Raw genomic sequence first — 20,776 nt, forward strand, 5'->3', positions numbered from 1 at the left:
AGAACTCTACGAAGATTTATGACTGCCAATTGACGCCCGCCTCCACCTTGGCGCTGGCCTGTCAATTTTCCCGAGCCGAGGGGCCGCCTAGCAAATTGAAATTGAGTTCCCTTGAGTCGGTGCGAATCTGTGAAAGAAGAATTCTGCAGACTGCAAGCTAGGAATATAAATGAAAAGCAGCACAAATGATGCATTTTTCGCAAGATTTTTTCATCTTCTGTGCCTCAACAAAACTCTACGGAACTTTATTTTCGGAAACTACGTCCGGCTTGTTCCTAAAACTTTGGATAAGTTCATTGTCCGCTTGTCCGAATGCAGTTTTTTTTGGTGATATTGCAATTAAAACATGCATTATTTGGAATACAAATAAGTCGATCCATAAAAATGTAGTCCTGACTGACTGCCTGATTAATGATCAACGTGCAGCCCCAAACGTAGAAGCTGAAGGTGGAATTTTTATTGTATTTCTATGCGGAGTGTGGAAAACATTCGATTAGCATCAAATTAATGTACAATTATTTTTGTGAAGCTGCATTTATTACGGGTTTTTCTCACTTTTTCCCCTCTTTGTAGATGAAAGTTGAGCGAATGATGCAGTCCACGTATCTCATTTTCAAGTATCTATGTTTTGCACAGTCGGGAAGTCGGCGTGGAACTAATATCTGAAATGTGAAGCAACAATCTTTCCGCGGAAGGTGAACGCTGGGGAACTGCCGATCGAAGCTGGTCGGATCGGAACATTATATCATTCATCTGTCATAGAACTTCGCTTTACTTCAAGCTTCATTACTCTCCACACACATTGGCGATTTAATGTAATTCAACTTAGATGTGCCTTAGATAGCCGTTCCTGTTCTTGGGTGGTAAACTATCAAAAAATATTTGTATCTTTTAAAGCCAAGTTGATTTTTGCGAATACGATTCTTGACTGAAAAAACTACCTTATCGATAATGATATTGTAGGATTCTAGAGATATGAGGGATTTGATTTGTGTTTTTTGTATGATAGGAAGGAATATCTGGTGGTAAGCTGGAATTTAACTTTCAAGTAGCTTTTCTATGAAAAACACTTTTTCAGGCTTATTATTATACAACATTAGTTCGGTTTGAATTGGCTAGCTTTGGCCGACATCCCAAACTTACAGCAGAAAGACAAAATTAATTAGATATTTATATATAATAAGTATATATAAATAATATGCCATTTCCACTGCAGTACTCCTTAACATCTGGCCCCCAGATTTCTAGCCGTTCCACAATCAATTTAACTGCGACGCATCGCACCATCTAATACAAATCAAGTAAAAAGTGTCTTATTTGGATATGGCCGACTAGAAGATGCCCTTAAACTCTTTGTGCAAAATGCACATGAACGTGCGACTCTATAGATCCTCCTGTGTTCAAACTTAATACGAACACTAAACTAATTGAAATACCATCACACATAAATCCTATTCCGTTTTCGATATCGATTTTTATCGGTTTCTTGGAAACGGGCTAAATTATTAGACTCGTAGTGCACGGATGTTCTTGTACCTTGCCCTAACGGGCTCTGCATAAAACCTTTTACCTTCATCTCCAATAAGCTTAGGGTATAAACATTTTCACTGTATGCTGTCAACAAATTAGAGCGGGCCTGGTACCACGACCAAGTCTATAACCGCTAAAAATGCAATTAAAAAATCGAAATGGAAAACAACAAAACGGAAAAACTGAAACTGAAAAGCGGCAATAACAATAACCTGCGAGGCAAGCACAAAGCCAATACGACTAAAGCTCAGCTTACAATATATAAAAAGTCGACAAATATTTTACAACACTTTCGCTCGTTAGAAGCGGGCGGTTTCCGCAGATAGTTTGTGACTTGTATGACGAACAGTGCTGCACGAAAGTCTTCGCCTCGCTATCCAACTTAAGTGCATCATAATGCGCTTTGCGTTCGCTTCGCTGCGGCGATGTAGACTCTAATTATTCGAAAAGTCGATGCCGATCTCAAACCCATTGATTTCCAGCCATCTACGAAAGTGAAATTCAATTGAAAATAGAAAAATGTGATTTCGAAAAAAGAAAATAATTGCAGATGTACTTGATTCTGTGATTTAAGTGACTTTCCTCTTGTTGTTCCTATATCCGTAACCCATTGAAATTAGGTAAGAAAGGACTTTTTGGTATTTTTGAAGGAGAGCATTTTCGAACACAAAAGCAACCTTTTAGTTCTCTTCTTTTGAACAAGTTCATTGAGTAATAATTAAAAATAGTCAAAATAAATATATTTACTACTCAATGGATCAAATCCTTGTCCACTCAGCGGCAAAATCAGAACATATATTTTCTTCGAAACTCAAATTTGCGTTTTCTTGCTAAACATAATATATGTAATTTCTTTTATTTTGAAGATTATGGAGAAGTTATGCCATTAAAGAATCTTCATACAAAATGTTTTTCTAAACGAATCGAAAATAATCGATAATGGAAAACAGAGAAATCTGACTCATATAGTTTGTGTCGACTTGACTAGCTGATCGAATATATATGAAATTAATGCTTTATCGATCTGGAGGTGCTTCCATCTGGCTGTTGCATGCCAAAAATGAGTTTTTTACCCACTTTCTCTATGCATAGAGGGTGTAAAGTGTTCCCCGCTGTCTATCGGCCGATCCATTCATGAACTCTCTCGAGCAAACATTCTGTACCATTTACCAGCGTTGTTTTGTGTCTGCGGCAATTCACAACAGAAACCTTTTACAACACGATGATTATGATTGACTCGAGCTGAAGGTACCAGCTCTGCAACAAGAGCAAAAACAATGGCAATTTGTGCGTCATTACAGAGGCATTAAAGCCAGGCAAACAACACTCCGAGCCTAAAGTACTTCGGAGTTGAGCTCCCACTCCAGCTCGGCGAACTGCAGACTGAGCCGGCGGCTGAGGCGCGGCTCTTGGAGCGCCCGAACCCATTTCCATTTTCATTCGTAGGCCCCTACTCTGCCCCCACACACATACACAACACACACACACACGCACATGCTCGGGCATACGCAGTGGCATGTGGTCAATGGCTGCGTTGAGGCCTCTCTCCGGCAAGCACCTCGGCGGCAACATTAAAAATTGGGTGCGTTTATGCAAAAAGTGACAACCAACATGTTCACCATGGAGCTTGGGTAGGTGAAATCGCTTGGCGCACGCCTCGGGCATATTTCCATGCGTTTATTATTGCTGCATTGCCTTTTTGGACGCCGTGGCCGAACCGCGTCCCCTTAGCTCCTCACACGTGCCCGACGACTGCATTAGAAACATGTTTTAAATTTATGATCAAGACACGTGCATTGGCATTTCTTATTGGGCTTGAATTCTGTTTGGGCTGGCGACTTTTCTATATCTACATATTTGTATGAATAATTTGTATATGCTATTTGTTGTATTTATAGTTCCTAATAGACTCATATGGCCAGTGGAATGGGGTCGGAAGCGTGGAATGCAGGGAAAAAGTCCAATCGCGGCGACAACATATGATAATAATTTATTTGTCTTGAATAGTTTTTAAATTTGTTTAGTAATAAACAAATATTAATAAACAACAAAGAACTGTTGTCTACGGCACGCCGCAGATTAAATTCCCTTGTAGACATGCGGCTTTGCCTTTGCAGATGCATGTGAGAAGATTTCGCTTTAGAAGAAGCACAAATACACTTTATGGAATGTCGCCAACTATGCGTTACATATTTCATGACAAAATAATAATACCTTATATAAGTGTAATATAACAGTTCGACCTGTATTCCGAAAACTTAGTATAGCCTGAGTTTTTTTTTAACTTTTACGTCTTCTTCCAACATATCAAACATAAATTAATAGAAGTACTCTACTTTTAGTCTTAGCTGAGAACTTCAAAAAGTTACGTCTTATAAATTATTTATAATTTTTCACTAGTAATCTAACTTTTAAAGTGTATGCATACAAACCTCTCAGATGATACAAAAACGCTAGATACCTGTTATACGGCTTAGTACGGATTTTTGAAATACGCCTCAATCCTATACTCTTGATCAAGGGAGGGCTCAACAAGCTATTTATTCTCGTATCGACTTTGAAATATGATTCTTATGTCGAGGATTATAAAAACTAGAGGCGGCAAATGTGGTATATTGGTGGCAGTATACCATTTCAGAATATAACGTTAATTTAACTTTCCTAAAATAAACTATATAGCATTTAAGTACAACTTCTAATTTTCTCTTCATTTCGTTCGGAATTGTTGCGACTGAGATCGAACTCGAACCCTTCATTTGCTTGATGCGCGTCTTACTCAGCTCGTTGTAATGTCCAATATTCGTAATTATGCATATCGTTGAATATCATAAAGTAAAAATGTTTTCTAAACAAAAATCCGGAGCCATAAAACTTGTTGAGCTCACATTGTGAATGCAGCTGACACAGGCTTATTTCATTTGCCCAGTTTATGCTATGAATAAATAATTTAATTGCCGTTTTGAGGCCTGGGTGTGGCATTTATAAGTTTGATTCCTTACTAACGCCACTGACAAGTGTCGAAAGCAGAGACCAACGCCCGGCTTGTCAGTGCACACAGATCGCTAGTAAATTTCCAATGAGACCTTTTTCACATCTGTTAACGGCTTGTGTTGATGTGTGAAATGTAAATGAGACAGAGGCTGGGGAAAATGCCGAAAAACACATTGCAGCTAATTAAAGAGAACTCAGGTTTTGGCACACCCATTAGCTTGCCAGCCAGTCGCTTTTCAAACCCCAACGTCACATTTAACGTCGTCCACGTCAGACAATGCTATGACAGACCGACTTCCTCCAATTCCCCCCAACTTCCACCCACACTCACCGACACACACACATCGAAAACCGAGGCGGTTTTATGACAACTCACGGGCTCTCCATTGTCAAAATCAAAACATGCAAAAATGCGGCGAAACTCTTTAAATATACCACGACTACCAGGCACTGCATATTTCCCTTGGGCACCTTAAGCCAGTATGTCCAACGGCAAACATATTCAATTGTAGCTGAAATTGTTGGCATATTCCAAAAGGGAGCTTGGCTACTTGCAAGTATTTCACTAGATAGACACGGAGTGGCTTCTAGTGGCTTTCAACAATATTTCGAGCGCATTGAGTCAAATCATGTGAATAACTTAATTAGTCTAAATAATCCAAAAATCCGCAGCAGACATAAGAGAGAGGGCTGTAGGTTGGAATATCCGATAAGGAGATACACTGCGCCCGCCGCCGTTCGACCTTTAGAAACATTCTAGATTCCTTTTATACATAGATATAGAAAAGCAAAAGTGTCGTCGTTTATTCCGAAATGTAATTTTCCAGACATATATCAGCCATCTTAATGTGTGGGAAATAAGAATGAATTAGATGTTTCCAAAGACAATATAAACAGTATATAATGTGCTTATATTATCTTTGATGTATCTAGCTCTTGTAACTTTCAAGCTATGCCTAAATTTCAAATCTCTAAATCGATTTATATAATCAAATTTATATAAATTATATATGTCTTACTTTTGAAGTTTCTAAGATTCATCAACTGATCGCTTCGCTCAAGAACATATATATTCATGGGATCGGAGATGCTTTCTTCTGTCTGTTACTTACATTTGCTGAAAGGGAATCTACACATTTTAGCTATATTCAATGGGCTTAGGGTATAAAAATAGACGCATTTTAACTCTTCAATTCCTCCGGCGCTAGTCGTAGTCCAATTCAATTAAATGAGTGTCTTACAAGAAATTAAGTAAATTCAATCAATTCTCACAATCGATATTTATCGATATCTAGATATAGAAGTCTTAGAGATTGAGCTCTGAGTACAAAAGTGCGTCGAAAAAGTGTTTGAAAAATAATTTGGATAATCAAATTTGGATATACGAATATGAATATGATATAAAATCTGTAACTATGGTCGATAGTAGGTAACAAGTGGAAGCAGGTACCTTCCGCCCAACACATTCACTTGACTTAGTTTCATTATTGAAACTTAGCTTAGCGTTTTGTTCTAAAAGATACTTTAAACATACTAAGGAGGCAAAAATATTTTTCTGTCGCCTAACATGATGTTGATCCAATTCACATTTTGTGACACTGATTGTGTAGTTGCAAGCTTTTTTGCAACCAATTAATTCTAACTGCTTGTGCAGCGAAATTCAAACACTTAGATTAGTTTTCAAATGGATTTATTTGCCGCGCAGGGCACTTATTAGAATTTATAAGTTTTAAATTGTTGCTTGGCAGCCAACTCGAATTAGTTGTGCCTAGGTTGCGATCAAAACGAAAGACTGACTGGTTATGACAATATGTAAAGCGAATCGAAACGAAACTCCAATAAGACGCTCGCCGGTTAGAGCGAAGGGCAGCAAACACAGCTTTCGTACAGCTCTACGTATGACTCCAGTCGCAGTTTGAAGCACAGCAACTCTGGATACCCCATCAGATCCAGAGATCAGCTCTTGCACTCTGGCGAGTGGCCACTTCAGCGGCGGTAGATTCTCATCCTTTACAAGGACAACATCGTTAATGGAGAGTCCAGGCTGAGGAGTGCGCCATTTGGAGCGCTGTTGAAGAAGCGTCAAATACTCTTCGCGCCAACGGGCCCAGAATACTTGTTGGAGATATGTGACGCGCTGAAAATGATTAAGCCGATTGAAGTTAAGCTGCCTTAGATCGGGCTCAATGTATGATGAAGATGGCGCTGTACCCAGGAAGTGTGCGGGTGTCAAGACGTCAAGATCACCTGGATGCTCTGAAAGTGGAAGTAATGGTCGAGAATTAATAATTGCCGTGATGTGGCAGACGAGCGTACGCAGCGAATCGAAATCCAAAATGGAAGAGCAAACAGATCGATAAAAGTGGTGCTTAGCAGTCTTCACAGCGGCTTCCCATAGTCCACCAAAGTGCGGAGAGCGAGGAGGGATGAACAACCATTCAATTGATTCGGTTAGGCAAAACTCGTTAACGGCCTTGACATGCTCGTCTCTCAGGAACAGGCGGTTCAGATCTGCTAGTTCGTTCTTGGCACCTACGAAGTTTGTCGCATTGTCAGACCAGATCCTTGAAGGTCGAGAGCGAGTCAGGATGAAACGTTTTAGGGCGTTTAGAAACGATGTTGTGGACAAGTCCTTTACAAGCTCTAAGTGCACCGCCTTTGTAGCGAAGCATATGAACAGACTGATATAGCATTTCACTGGTGGCCTGTTGCGCACTTCGTTCTTGTAGTAAAATGGTCCACAGTAATCAACGCCAGTGACCATAAAGGGATACGATGTATTAAGACGATCAGCTGGTAGGTCTGCCATTATATGCTCGGCCAATCGTGGCTTGGCACGAAAACAGATTATGCATTTGGCAACAATACTGGAGACTGTTTTTCGACCGCCAATGGGCCAGTACTGGAGCCGAATCGAAGACAATAAAGCGCGAGGTCCAGCGTGTAAGTTTCGTTTATGAAAGTAAACTATGATTGCTCGCGTCACAGGATGCTGACGGGGCAATATAATCGGATGTCGCGCTGAGAAGTCCAACGACGAGTTTTTCAGCCGTCCACCGATGCGAAGTAGGCCGAAGTCGTCAAGGAATGGTGCAAGAGAGGCCATTGAGCTAGACGGTTTGACATGCCTTCCTTCCTTCAATGCCTTGTAGTCATCGCTGAGAGTAGCCATTTGCACTGACCGCAGCAACCAATGTGTGCCATGATGCAAGTGGTCAACGGTTAGTTCAGCTCCTCGGATTCGATTTACAAATTTGTAAACATAAGCAAAGACCCGCTGCAGCTTGGAAAACGAATTGATGAACTTGCAACCAATCGAGAGATCCGGTTGCGCTGCAGTTCCGAGGAGTACCTTGTGTCGAAGTTCTGGTAAGGATTCGACAGGTACACAGGAGGCAGGCCACTCTTCCTTTCCCTTACTGAGAAAACTCGGACCATGGGCCCATAATGGAGACCGGAAGAGCTCACTAGGCAGCGCTCCTCGTGAAATTATATCCGCCGGGTTTAATTCGGTGGGAATATGATGCCATTCCATTCCAGTGGTGAGCTCTTGGATGGCTGCGACTCGGTTGGCAACGAAAACATTGAATTTCGAAGCATCATTGCGAATCCAAGCCAAAGTCACGGCAGAGTCTGACCAACAGTAATACCGACAGTCGAACACTTTCATTTGGCATATTTCGCTGAGAAGTTGAGCCAGTAATGCAGCTCCGCAGAGTTCCAGCTTTGGTACCGTGATGGTTTTCACAGGCGCGACACGCGATTTGGAGCATAAGAGACGCACGCTGGTGTTGCCATTGCACTTTGAGACTGTATAGACGCATGCTCCATAAGCGCTTAGGCTGGCATCACAAAATCCGTGAATCTCCACTGTACTGTCTGATGAGAGTGCTCGACGGGGATACTGGAATTGCTGAGTATACTCAAAATCAGCGCAGAAGTTGACCCAGGCTGTGCTTAAGTGTACAGGCAGGCTCTCATCCCAGTCCAGCTTTTCTCTCCAGAGATCCTGCATAAAAATTTTCGATTTTGTTATTACGGGACCAACAAGACCAAGGGGGTCGTAAAAGCGAGCAATTGCGGAGAGTATTGACCGTTTTGTCAGTCTGGAGGGCAACCTCAGTGGAGAGAAGGAGAAAAGGAAACAGTCTGAAGCGGGATCCCAAACGAGGCCTAACGTTTTCGTGATGTCACTGCCATCGTCAAACTTAAGCAGCGTTTCTCTATCCTCTTCCGGTATGTTTTGGAGTACAGATGTGTCGCTAGAACACCATTTGCGCAGCCTAAAGTTCCCCTTGGCGAGTAGTCCAGATGTTTGTTTCAATATCTCAATTGCTTCTTGAACACAGCTACCACCAGAAATGAGGTCATCCACGTAGAAATCTCTTTTAACAATGTCAGAGCCAATAGGGAAAGTTTTCTGCTCATCCATGGCCAGTTGGTGCATAGCTCGCACTGAGAGAAACGATGCTGGTTTTGTGCCGTAGGTGACGGTGTCTAATTTGTAAATCTGTATCTTCTGATGCTGAGACTCACGCCACAAGATACATTGAAAATAACTGTCTGCGGGTTCGACTCGTACGCATCGATACATTTTGCATATATCGCCTGTCAGGGCGACTGCAAATGTACGAAACCGCATCAGTATCGAAAACAGCTTCGGTTGGATGGTAGGACCTGCCATCAGTGCATCATTCAGCGAGTGTCCAGAGGTAGTAACTGCTGAGCCATCAAACACGACCCTTAGCTTGGTTGTAGTGCTATCCTCCTTCAGCACGCAGTGATGTGGCAGGTAGTACTTGCATTGGCCCAGTGCAGCTGAGGTAACAAGTGACATGTGACCCAAGTCAAGATACTCCTTGATAAATGCTGCATACTGGGGTTTCAATAGTGGATTACGGTCTAGTTTTCTTTCTAAGTTCAGGAATCGACGAACCGCCTGTTGATAGGAGTCACCCAGCGGATACATGCCTAGACGTAGCGGTAAACGAACTGAATAGTCGCCAGTCGACAGACGTTTAAAATTGGCCTGAAAGTGTGCCTCACAGTCGCGTTCCTCCTTGTTTGGTAAGGACTCAGGGTCGGTGCAGCATTCCAATTCCCAAAAACGACGGATTAATTCATCAATCTGTGTATTAGGCTGCAGATGCGAGTCAACCAGCAGATCTGGATTCTCCATTGATCTCATGGCCATGAATGATGATTTTCCAGCATGTGAGGCACCTCCCGTAGCCACCCAACCAAGGCGAGTCTTTTGCAATATCGGCAGTCCAGCAGCTAGTTTAATCTGGCCGACGCATAGCAGATCGAAGAACAGACTGGCTCCAATCAACATGTCGATTTGCTGAGATTTAAAGAATTCAGGATCAGCTAGTTGTATATTTGATGGAATGTTCCATGATGCAGGGTCAAGAGTGAAGCCAGGCTGATTATCGGTGATGGATGGTGCAATCAAGGCCGGGATGCATGTGGAGTACTCCGACACTCGAGATTTGACATTGATGTTGACCGAAAACCCATCGGACGCAAATGCTGCATCACCAATGCCAGAGACGATTGCTGTTGACTTGAATTTGCGCAGCTGGAGCTGATGAGCAAGACGAGAGGTGATGATGTGCAACTGCGACCCAGAGTCGAGCAACGCACGGCAAGGCACCAAGGAGCCAGCGCGATTTTTCACGTTGATGACGGCAGTGGCAAGCAGGACCACATCGTGCTTGAGATGCTGGGCGGTAGTGAGAGGCGAAGATAAAAGTGCCGCCAAGGTGTTTTGGGATGACGAATAAGTTTCGGTATCTTGAGCATTGTTTGGGCTAGAAGCAGCGATGTGACTGCTTGTGTTGCCAAGATGCAACAAGCTATGATGTTTGCTTCCACAAACTCTGCAAGCGCTGGAGCCGCAGACTCTCAGCTGATGTCCCCTTTGCAGGCAGTTTAGGCACAGCGCAAGCCGCTTGGCTTCGTGAAGGCGCAGCAAGGGCGATAAATTTGCGAATTGCAAACATTTATAAATAGAGTGGCCTGCGACTTCACAAAACACACAAGCACTCGTTCCATTCCTAGTCACTACAAACGTTCTTCTACTACTGTTGTTCTGGCCCACCTGGGAGCTAGGCGTGTACATTGCCGTAGCGTGATCCGCATTTTCCAGCCTTTGGCAACGCCTCTCTATGAAGGTTGTAAACCGCTCGCATGATGGTATGACGTCCAACGGCGCATCATCCTCCCAGCTAGCCTGCGTAACGCTATCTAGTTTTTGCAGCAACGTATGTACTATGACGCAACCGGCGATCTGTTCCACACTGCCCATCGATTTTAAAGCACGTAGATGAGAGTTGAGCTTATCTGAAAATTCGCGCAGCTGTGCAGTCGCGCCCTTGTCCACCTTTCTCAAACCCAAAATTTCAGAGATGTGTGCCTGAAAAATAAGACGCTTGTTATTAAAACGCTTATCAAGCAGTTCTAAAGCGGCAGCATAATTTGCGTTTGAAATTTCCAATGAGCGAATTGTATCCAGCGCTGTTCCTTTAAGGCATGACCGTAGATGCTGGAGTTTTTCAATGTTGGTCAAATACGGATCCTTGTCAATGACCGTGGTGAACAGGTTCGAGAAATCGGCCCATTCTGTGTAGCCTCCACTAAACTCCGGCAATTTAAGTTGAGGCAATCGAGAGTGGTTTGGAACAACAAAGGTAGAACGCGAGTCATCGGCTGCGGCTGAATTGAAGGTGGAACAATGCGGAATCTGCTGAACCTTGCTTCGATTTCCGCGCTCGCGTTGAAGGGACAGCCGTAGCTGCCTAATAGTTGACTCAAAACTTGTCTGAAGATCCTCATCAACGCTGGCATGATCCACCTCCAACAAACCATCACAGACTATCTCAAATTTCGCCTGCAAGTCAGATGCCATGCTTATGTAATCTTGCAGCTCGTAGTCATCAACATCGCGAAGTCGAGCGGGATCAAGTTCCGAGGACAATCTATTGAGTCGATCAGTTAAATTCTTGATCTTTATTTTAAAAACAGCAGCCTGGGTTCCAACCGCCACTTGACTAGCTGATGTCGCCTCATCATTTCCATTTGCACTTGCACCTTCATCAAACATTATGAATGTAGCGCACAACAAGGTTCACACAGCCGAACTACAATACAAGTCTGATCGCGCAAGTGTTCGTTCGAGCGAGATAGCGTATAGCGGGTTATAGCGCGCAACGATTAGCGGGGATTTGCTACGGCGTTTATGTATAACAACCAACTGTATGCAGATGCGCAAGCAAACGGCTCACCACACAGCTTTGCCCGAACTGATAACTGTCCGTTGACACGACAAGAACGAAGTACAAGAAAAAATAGAAAAAATGAAAGAAAGAAAAATCACGTCGGGGTCACCAAAATGTGTAGTTGCAAGCTTTTTTGCAACCAATTAATTCTAACTGCTTGTGCAGCGAAATTCAAACACTTAGATTAGTTTTCAAATGGATTTATTTGCCGCGCAGGGCACTTATTAGAATTTATAAGTTTTAAATTGTTGCTTGGCAGCCAACTCGAATTAGTTGTGCCTAGGTTGCGATCAAAACGAAAGACTGACTGGTTATGACAATATGTAAAGCGAATCGAAACGAAACTCCAATAAGACGCTCGCCGGTTAGAGCGAAGGGCAGCAATGCAAGCAAAGCAATTCAGAAGGAGAGTGGACAGCAGCTTACAAAGAGCGCGCAAAAAAACTATTTGCTCTTAGGCTGTAATTATGATTGTTATTTTCTGCTGTTGGATGATGTCCGCAGCCGTCGGTGTTATCTCTGCTGTTACTTGACCAAACACTGATTTTTCGCTCTCGTTGTCTTTTGCACGTCCAAACGTTGCTCCACCTTATTCATCCATTTATTCAATTTGCACGTCTTCGGGCAACCTGTTGCCTGCCGATGGCCCGGGGGTTGGAGGAGCACTGCGATGCAGTTATCATTACCTGTTCGGGATATATGTGCACATATAGAAATATTATTAATTATATTAATTCTCTGTTGTACTTGAGGTTTTTGTTGTTGTTGTTGCGTGAAATCGTCAGGGTGTGTCCAGATATTGGTTTACTATACGATTCAAATGGTCAGGACTTCTTAAATCTAAAAGTGCTCTAGAAATTCTCTTCGCTTATTGGGTGACATGCGACGGTCGACGTTCAACTCTGTCACTCAAATCCAACCAATTGCACTTCATCAATCAATGCCAGACTGCTGTGGAAGAAGGAAGACCGGGCTTAGCTGTAAGCTGAGAAGCAATTAGAATAATTAAACATTGAATCGTGTGTGGGGTTACAGGTGCCCGGGTCTCCGAGCCATCCAGTCCTTGGTGGTCCATTGGACAAGGTCAGAGCTGGCGTCAGGCGCCTAATGGCACGTCACACGAACACAGCTCCGCGTCCAAGATATGCTGTTTTACTTTTTACAAGTTCGTGTTAATTAAGTCTAGAAAAACATTTGCCATTGTTCAGGTCCAATACAGAAGTCAAAAGCAACAAGTAAGACGCTTGAAAACAAGTGCAACCGATTGCGCAATACTCTGTTCAATGTTGAAAAACAGCTTCAGTTAGCAGAACTTTCCGACTGGAAAAATTCAGAAATCGGTCATCACTAGACTTTTTGAGAGAGTGTGGAAGAAATGGATGAAATTTGAGTATATATATATATATTTCAAGTCTGAAAAATCAGACGGGCAGTATACCCTAGTTAAGTTGTTGCACAGAGTATAAAATGACTGAATGACAGTAGACTGAAAGAATTTCAATGCCTCCAGACTGTCGTACACAGTTCCCAAGTTTGTTTTCTGTCTTACTTTGAACTTGAAGCTGACGTCGCAACTTCTTCCTCTTCTCCCTCTTCTTCTTCTCGCTGTTATTGTGCTTGTTGTGCTGGTTGTGGCTGGTGTTATACTTGTAGTTGTGATTGTGGTTGTTGTAGGGTTCAAGCAGCACGCGATTAAGTCGTAATTTGTAAACATTTTTAAGTGAGGTGTTTGGGTCAAGTTGACGACGTCGACGACGCTGACGTCGCCGTGGCAGGCCGTGAATAAAACAATTTTCTATCACTTGAAAGTGTGTAAAACAACATTTCTGATGCGGTTGAGGTGTCATTTATTTATTTTGGTATTTCGACACAAGTCAATAATAGAGAAAGTTACTCGCCTGCAAAGCGAGTGCTATCGACTTCCGTCTAAATAAACTGACTGCACTTTATATAAACAGAAAAGTGTATTTATATTAAAATTATTCTCTTTTACACTTCGTGTGTAATTTCATCTTTTTATTTTTTATTGAAAATTCACCGACGACTAGAAAACTGCTAATGATGGCAGCCCCTCAAAACTAGAGTATATTTGAAGCTGAGCAAAACTTGATCAGCATTCGACTTTTCTATGAGTACTTGCCTGGAGAGACTGCCACTGCCACGTTCTTACTTGTACTCAATTGTGATTTATTAGCATTTAATGCCATTTGAAACGGTTTAAAATAAAAGTAAATAGAATACATTGCAGCATCTGCAATATTTCTTCTTGCTTTTCGTATAGCATGCAATTTTGATGTTAGAACATAATTATATATTTGTCTGCCATATGAATATCTTAAGTGCACTCATTTTATATTTTTTGGGCAATTGGTCACCTCTGGCGTTGTTGTTGCAACTCGCATGCCAATCATTGCGCATTCATTTTGGCTATTTGCCCTTTTTACCAATATGTGCAACATGCTACATTGTTGTTGCCGCCGTTGCCGTTGCCGTTTTGCAATCGAAAATGATTCGGGCTGAGCTGATCGCCAGTCTTATGAAATTACCATGTCCAGCCGTCCAACATCCCAGGCAATCATCCCAGGCGAAGTTAGACACACGTGTCCGTTGGCCATTGCACCCATGAGTTCGACTATTGTTGTTGCTGTTGCACATTGCCACATGGGCTCGAGTGTGGCGGCAACAATGGTAAATTGCAGCCATAAGAAAAGTGAAAATCATAACTGCTAATTGTATTTAAATGTGGTTGCCACATTGTGCACTTTGCTTACGTAAAGTCAGAAGGTTAACCGGCTACGGATTGGTAATAACATCTGGCTGGCATGGGCGTGCATGGGGGTTTCTTTTACTTTCCCAATTCGAATGGCAATAAAAATCCAATTAAATACGCAAACGAAATGCATTTTAAAGGCCCACACTCTTAGACGCTTAGACTTTTACTTTGCATTTCCATATCGTTCGTTACTTAATTGAATTTGTTTTACAGCCGCGTATTTATCGCCTGCTTTTTTTTTTGTTGGTGTGGTTCTTTTTGTGATTTCGGCTCTCTGTGCGATTTTATGAAGGCTCTTAATTTTGTTATCCGTGACTAAGCAGCAGTAACCAGCGAGCCAGTCTGCGTTTCTAAACTAAAGTCTGAGGCATCTCAGTCTGAGTCTGAGCAGTCGGAGTCTGACTCTGAGTCGGTGAGTTAGTCAGCCTGTTGACCAACATCCCGCTGTGTTCTTTTTTCTTTTTTTTTTTTTTTGATTTATTTGCAGCTCTGATAGGCGCAGCTGTTGCTCTGACGACGCACTCGCACTTCGCCTTTATTCAAAAAGAGAGTGGGTCAAGTGCAGCCAAAAGTGAAATTAATATTTAGTTCCCTTCCATAAATCGGCTAGGATGATTTTAGAGCGTATAACGCAAACTGAGTGGTATCTTATACATATTATTTATCAAATAGTGATCGCATTGGCAAATTGTAAGATCCAAAAACCAAGAAGGAGTGCTCTAATCAACTAGTATACAATCGATCCCAGTAACTAGCTGCCGTAACAAACATGTGAACTCTCCCTTGTGCCCTCTTCAATACCTTTGGTGTTTGTTGTCCGATCTTAAATAACATTTTAGAGCTTACTTATTGCATACAAAGTTGTCTGTCTTGTCTCCGATTTATTCAAAATCGGAGCTACATACTGAGTTTTATGTATCTCTAATCTTAAAACTGAAAACGGCTTTCTATTTATTTTAAAGATCGAGTGTCTGAAATATTTCTTCTTACTAAATCGTAGGAGGTATAGGAAGCCGAAAAAATATAATCGGATAAGTCCCGTCCTCTCGATTTGGACAAACGCCATGCTCTGAAGTTATATAAAGTGAGACTGTGTACAGGGTATTAACTAGGGTATCAACCAGCTACAACTAGAATACTTGCACTGGTTTTGCGTTGCATGTTGGCCAGTTGCACTTTGATTTAAAATTGCTCGAACGATTTATAATTAATTTTTGCATTTGCCAGCAGGTGCACAAATTGGAGCTGCACTACTGCAACCCACACACAGCCACAGAGAACTGAGCACCGAGCCGTGGACACTGGGTGCGAATGTCTATACTGTGTATGGGAATGGTCGCTGTGGACGGGGTGCCCGGTGGAGGAGACTGGACATGTACTCGACTGGGCGGCCATTGCGTGTCTCTGTCTGTGTCTCAATCTTCGTCTGGCTCAATTTGAAATGCCTCGCACTGAACAGAAAATCATTAAAAATGCAGCAATGAAAAATAAATTTCTGTTCAGTTGAGTGTCATGTCAAATAAATCATAAGACACGCCAAATACCCAAAATATAAGTAAATAAAAAAAAGCGGTTGACTAGGAAATCAGCACTCGGATTTGGCTTTGCGTGCTGCGTGTCTGCTGTTTGTTGAGTTGGTTCAAAATGTGAGCTTTTCCAGCTTTTCCAGTGAATGATGAAGAGCTAACGGTAAATTATGCTGTTGTCGCCTTGTCCGAAAAATAAGTGTGTCCGGCGATTCGCTGATTCGCTGCACTTTCCCAGAAATCGAGCAACCGGTAATGTCAATTGGCAGAGACATAAGCCCCAAGCTCAGCGCCAGCTTCAAGTCCAGCCTCTGACTCAGCCAACCCAACCTGAGACCGCAATACGTATACGCAATTTTAAGTAGCCAAAAGCTGGTTAAGTTACCAAAGTGGCTGCCAGCGCACGTCAGATGTCAGGCGCCGTTTTCTTTACTTCAGCTTTTTCGGCTAACAATTTTTGCAACATTTTCCAATTTCAATTTAACATTTACTTTTTTTTTTTCAATTTTCGTTTTTCATGTTAATGAAACGCTGCTTGTTATTATTCACGCGCGTGGAGTCCATTATCAAAGTGCCGCACTTGACGTGCGTTAGTTTCAAGCCGACTTTGAATACTCTTCGAACTTAAGCCATATTTGCGAATATATGAAATTGGGCAGCTAAATAATATAGTTGTCTAGTCTATCATTGAGTTTTGATTCATCATTTTACTAGGGTATCCAATGTGCGATCAGGCTGTTCAAATTCCAGGGGAAACAAAGTAGCACTCATTGCCGTTGCCGCTGCAGTTGCGCACACACTTTGCAAATATTTTCACTTTCACAAAAGGTCTATGTACGCCTCCCCGATTTCCTCTTGTGGCACGTATCTCGCCCGCGCCCCGCTATGCGCTTCTCTTCGCCCAAGAGCTGGCGCAAGTCGCGAATCGACGGCAAATTGGTACCAGCCATAGACTGTCAGACGTCGATTTGCGGCGTTTTTCACGAGTTTTTAGCTTATTTTTTTCCTATGGGAAATTGTTCGCAGGTGGCTGCCGTCGGACAGGCAAATGGTCACAGATCGGCCGCTTGGCTAGTTTGCTGCATACATAGCTCGTTTTGGCTGCTCGGGCCATGGCTGACTGGCCTGGCTGAGCTGCCTGAGTTACCTGAGCTGCCTGAGCTAACGCCCAACGTCTGGTTTTATATTTTTTATTTTCTGACAATGCTTCCTCGTCGAGGAAGTGTTGCTGCCAATGAGTTTTTGATGATCAAGTTTTGGAACTGATTTTTTAATTGACTACCGTCTTAAACGGAAACTCACCAAGTGCTGCACCCCAAGCGCTTACCTAAGACCTGAAGACCTCTATTGACTGCCTATTACTATAAAAAGCCTGGAGTTAGAGGCTTTTATACAGTTGCTAGTAATGCGAGCATATATATATATTTATATATATGAAATGGAAGGCAGACTGTGGAATGCTCTCTTCTTATGTGACATCAACTTGAATCGAAAGGGGTCTTCTTGAAATTGATTATTGCTTACTCAAAGACTGTTTCTCCAAAGCAATTGGGTTTAGGGATTTAGTTTATTTAACCTAGCTCCAATTAGGGCACAAAAATTCGTGCAGAAAGTACGTTTATACCAACAGATGAATAGACGTGCGAGCTGCAAGATGGACTGGATATGAGTTTGAAGCTCTTCGAGTTTACGTACAAAATGGTCATCGGCCGTTTTCTACAAATCTATCGAGTAATATTTTCAAATACGCTAACAGTTTCGGTTTTGGTTACACAATACTTACCAGTTTTCTACATCTGAAAGAGCTTGCAGCTATTTTAAAAAATAATAATAAAAAAACAGGCACATTTAATTTAAATTCAATCCGTAAGGCTTGTTTTCTGGCTGCCGTTGAATGAAGACAAGTCGCTGTTGTGCACTCACATTTTTGATTCTCGAAACCTGTAAATACCTGTGGCAGTAAAATAAGCGGCTCGTCTACTGAAGTCCAAAATTACCAACGCTTTGAGCTGTTTCGAAGACTAGACAAATATTTTGATTAAATACTCCAAAGCGGCATTAAAATTAAAAATAAATTAATCAAGCGACCCTAACGTGGCCAAAAGCTCAAGACAACGAATAACAGCAACAACAACAACAAAATCAAAATGCCATCAATGAAAGGCGTTTTTAAAGTGGCGGCCATAAAAATTAAATTGTTTTCCATATACCTGTAAAGTCAATGCACCTAAAACTGTAAAAGGACCAATCCGAAAACAGAAAATGCGCCTTATAAAAATTGTGTGTTTGCTTTTTTCGAGCTCGTTTTTTTATTTATAAATTAGCATAGAAAAGTGAAAGTGTGATTGGGGTCGGTGTTCGGCGGGCCGTTGTGTGCTGTCTGCAGCTGCAATCAATTTAATATATAGCGACGGCGACGGCAACAACAACAAAAACTACAATAACAATAACAACAATAACTGTGACAACAAGTTTGTATCTGGCTGGCATGTGCTGCATTTCAGCCTCGCCCGTTTTCCGAATTCGAGCCATAGGAAAATCTGCCACGAGCTGCTGTCAAAAGGGCTCGAATTTTTAATAATTACAAAACACTTTGTCGAAAGCATGACGATGCCTTCAGTCTGGCTTTTCATTTTTTGATCACTGAACGAACGACAGAAATACAGATATTGCGAGATGCCATTTACAGATACAGATACAAGAACAGACTCGGGAAGATTCGTAGACGAGTACTGCTACGAATACAGACCGAGATCGACCTAGATTATTGGCCTTATCGGGAATACATAGTATATAGATGCTTCCTTCTGTCAGTTTCATAAATATGTATGAAAACATAATACTCCTTACGGCCGTTTCAATGGGTTCAGGGTATAAATAGCTCGGGAACTATGTAGAGTTCATATTGTCTCCGTTTGTGTGGGGCACAGACGCGCGTGACTCGTTTGACATTTGAATGAGAGTGCAAAATGAAAAAACGATCGTCAGCCAACGGCAGCAATAACGACAATAGAAATCAATATGCCGTAAAGCATTTTGCAGGTATTTCCACAATTACCTGAGCAATACTCAGAGCGAAATAGATTTAGTTCTGTGCTTAGTGTTTAAAAGTAGCCCGGGGCGTTACTTCTGCCGGACAAATACGTACCCGTAAGGTATAGGAATAAGAAAGGTATAATTTTAATATAATTCGAAAATGGGGTAAAACGATATAAAGGTATCCATGCAATATATTGCGTCGAACTCTGAGATTAAAATAGATAGAAATGTATAATATGCTAAAGACTTGTTATTTCAATATATACAAATATTTTGTGAGTCTATATATATATATATATAACTATCTGACTGACTGATGGCTGATCAGAGCAACAGGTGATGGCTAGGCAGAAAACCTAACTGAATTTACCTGAAAAAGCAGAGTTTTGATAAATTGCACTCATTTTCAAAAATCTCGGAAACTCTTTCTTTTCTTCTTCTTTTCGGAAACTCCATCTAATTTATTTCCAATAATATTTTTGAACGACATTCTAGGTCTGGTCCGATCTGCTTCAAACCTATTTTCAAAGCTCAACTTAAGAACTTAATGAATATAGGCCTCAGCGATTCGGGAAATTCCATTCGGAGCAACGGAAAATGTTAGTATACAAATTTTTTGTTTTTAATCCGATCGGCTGCATTTTAAGTTTATCCTGTGTCTAATGCGGGTAGATTTAAATTGCCACGGGCAAAACTTGACATCAAAGTATTTAACTAGTCGGTTACCTGCCTTCACTCCTGCAGATTGGAAAAAGTCTCATTTCTAAGTTTGGATCCTTGCGCTCTGTATTCTCATAAGACCCAAAATAATCAAGAATGCCATGTGTGTGTGTACGTTTTGCAGGTACATATATACTATATGAAATAGATTCTCTAAGTTGATCCCTGAGTGCACCATGATTCAAGGGCGTGAGTCAAAATATTTCGAATGCGTTTCGCACCTTTCCCTTGGCTTTTCTTTTCACCTCATCTAAACAAACATATGAACCTAATTAATCAATTCTTTTCCATTCTCTTTGTTACTGTTGCATAAAAAGGGTTCGTTTCGGTCTATTTCATTCTCTGCCTCTCTCTCTCTCTCTCGCTATCTCTCTCTATCTTGCTCTCTCTCGATGCCTCTCCCTTACTGCTGTTGCGCACTCCAAAATAGGTTGTCTGAGGCTGCTAATGAACCGTACAGTTCATTGTTGTTTATTGCTGCATTGTTGTTGTTGTTGTTGTTGTTGTTGCTGCTGATATTCTGGTTGCCATAAACTAATCATTTTGGGATACTTTTCGTGGCGGGGGGAGGGTCAAATGACTCTCTAGCTTAAAAATGAATTACCCTAAAGTCAATCGTATATAATTTATATTACTTGTGGGTATTTCCTGGCCTTGCTTGGGCTAGGTTTCTTGCCTATAATTTTAGATTCCCGCACATGAGTAAAAAGTTCATTTATGACAGAAAACAGGCTTTTTAAACTAAAGACGACAAAATCATTCGCTCGTACAGTCCCCACCCAGCAGGGTGGGTTTTACGAAAAGAGTGAAACACTTCTCGAATTAGTTTTTATAAAAATCTATGAAAATGGGCCTCAGGTCGATAAAAATGCGGGTGGAATTTCACATAATATAAATATTAGATATTGCAACTTCCC

General features: G+C 41.7%; 1 protein-coding gene and 2 long non-coding RNA genes across 6 annotated transcripts; 1 reads left to right on the forward strand and 2 right to left on the reverse strand.

Annotated features, from left to right (window-relative positions):
* Positions 1-3,210: 3,210 nt before the first annotated feature.
* LOC138911215 (uncharacterized) lies at positions 3,211-12,337 on the reverse strand. The gene is made up of 3 exons (XM_070208994.1): positions 6,838-12,337; positions 6,356-6,777; positions 3,211-3,282 (listed from the first exon to the last, which is right to left on the reverse strand). Exons 1-3 carry the CDS (start codon positions 11,624-11,626, stop codon positions 3,211-3,213), a joined length of 5,283 nt encoding a protein of 1,760 aa, XP_070065095.1. The 5' UTR covers positions 11,627-12,337.
* Positions 12,338-12,344: 7 nt separating this feature from the next.
* Positions 12,345-15,030, reverse strand: LOC116651451 (uncharacterized). The gene is made up of 3 exons (XR_004304448.2): positions 13,351-15,030; positions 12,549-12,786; positions 12,345-12,487 (listed from the first exon to the last, which is right to left on the reverse strand). It is a non-coding gene; the product is annotated as an uncharacterized lncRNA (long non-coding RNA).
* On the forward strand, positions 14,904-16,159 carry LOC116651452 (uncharacterized). Of its 4 annotated transcripts, none has more exons than XR_004304449.2 (2): positions 14,904-14,986; positions 15,802-16,159. It is a non-coding gene; the product is annotated as an uncharacterized lncRNA (long non-coding RNA). The 4 variants fall into 4 exon arrangements; XR_004304450.2 differs by having other exon boundaries at positions 14,913-14,986; positions 15,805-16,159; XR_004304451.2 differs by lacking the exon at positions 14,904-14,986 and adding an exon at positions 15,044-15,124 and having other exon boundaries at positions 15,805-16,159.
* Positions 16,160-20,776: the final 4,617 nt, after the last annotated feature.

This window comes from Drosophila virilis, chromosome 4, assembly GCF_030788295.1.
Source record: "Drosophila virilis strain 15010-1051.87 chromosome 4, Dvir_AGI_RSII-ME, whole genome shotgun sequence".
Classification (NCBI taxonomy): Eukaryota; Metazoa; Arthropoda; class Insecta; order Diptera; family Drosophilidae; genus Drosophila; species Drosophila virilis.

Bases quoted from the DNA above. Each gene is read 5' to 3' on its own strand.
- LOC138911215 (XM_070208994.1), bottom strand. From the start codon at position 11,626: ATGTTTGATGAAGGTGCAAGTGCAAATGGAAATGATGAGGCGACATCA. The intron at 6,778-6,837 runs GTACGCTCGTCT...TTCCACTTTCAG, and splicing joins TTTGGATTTCGATTCGCTGC to AGCATCCAGGTGATCTTGAC. The intron at 3,283-6,355 runs GTTTCGTTTCGA...TTTCTAATGCAG, and splicing joins CCGGCGAGCGTCTTATTGGA to TCGTCGGGCACGTGTGAGGA.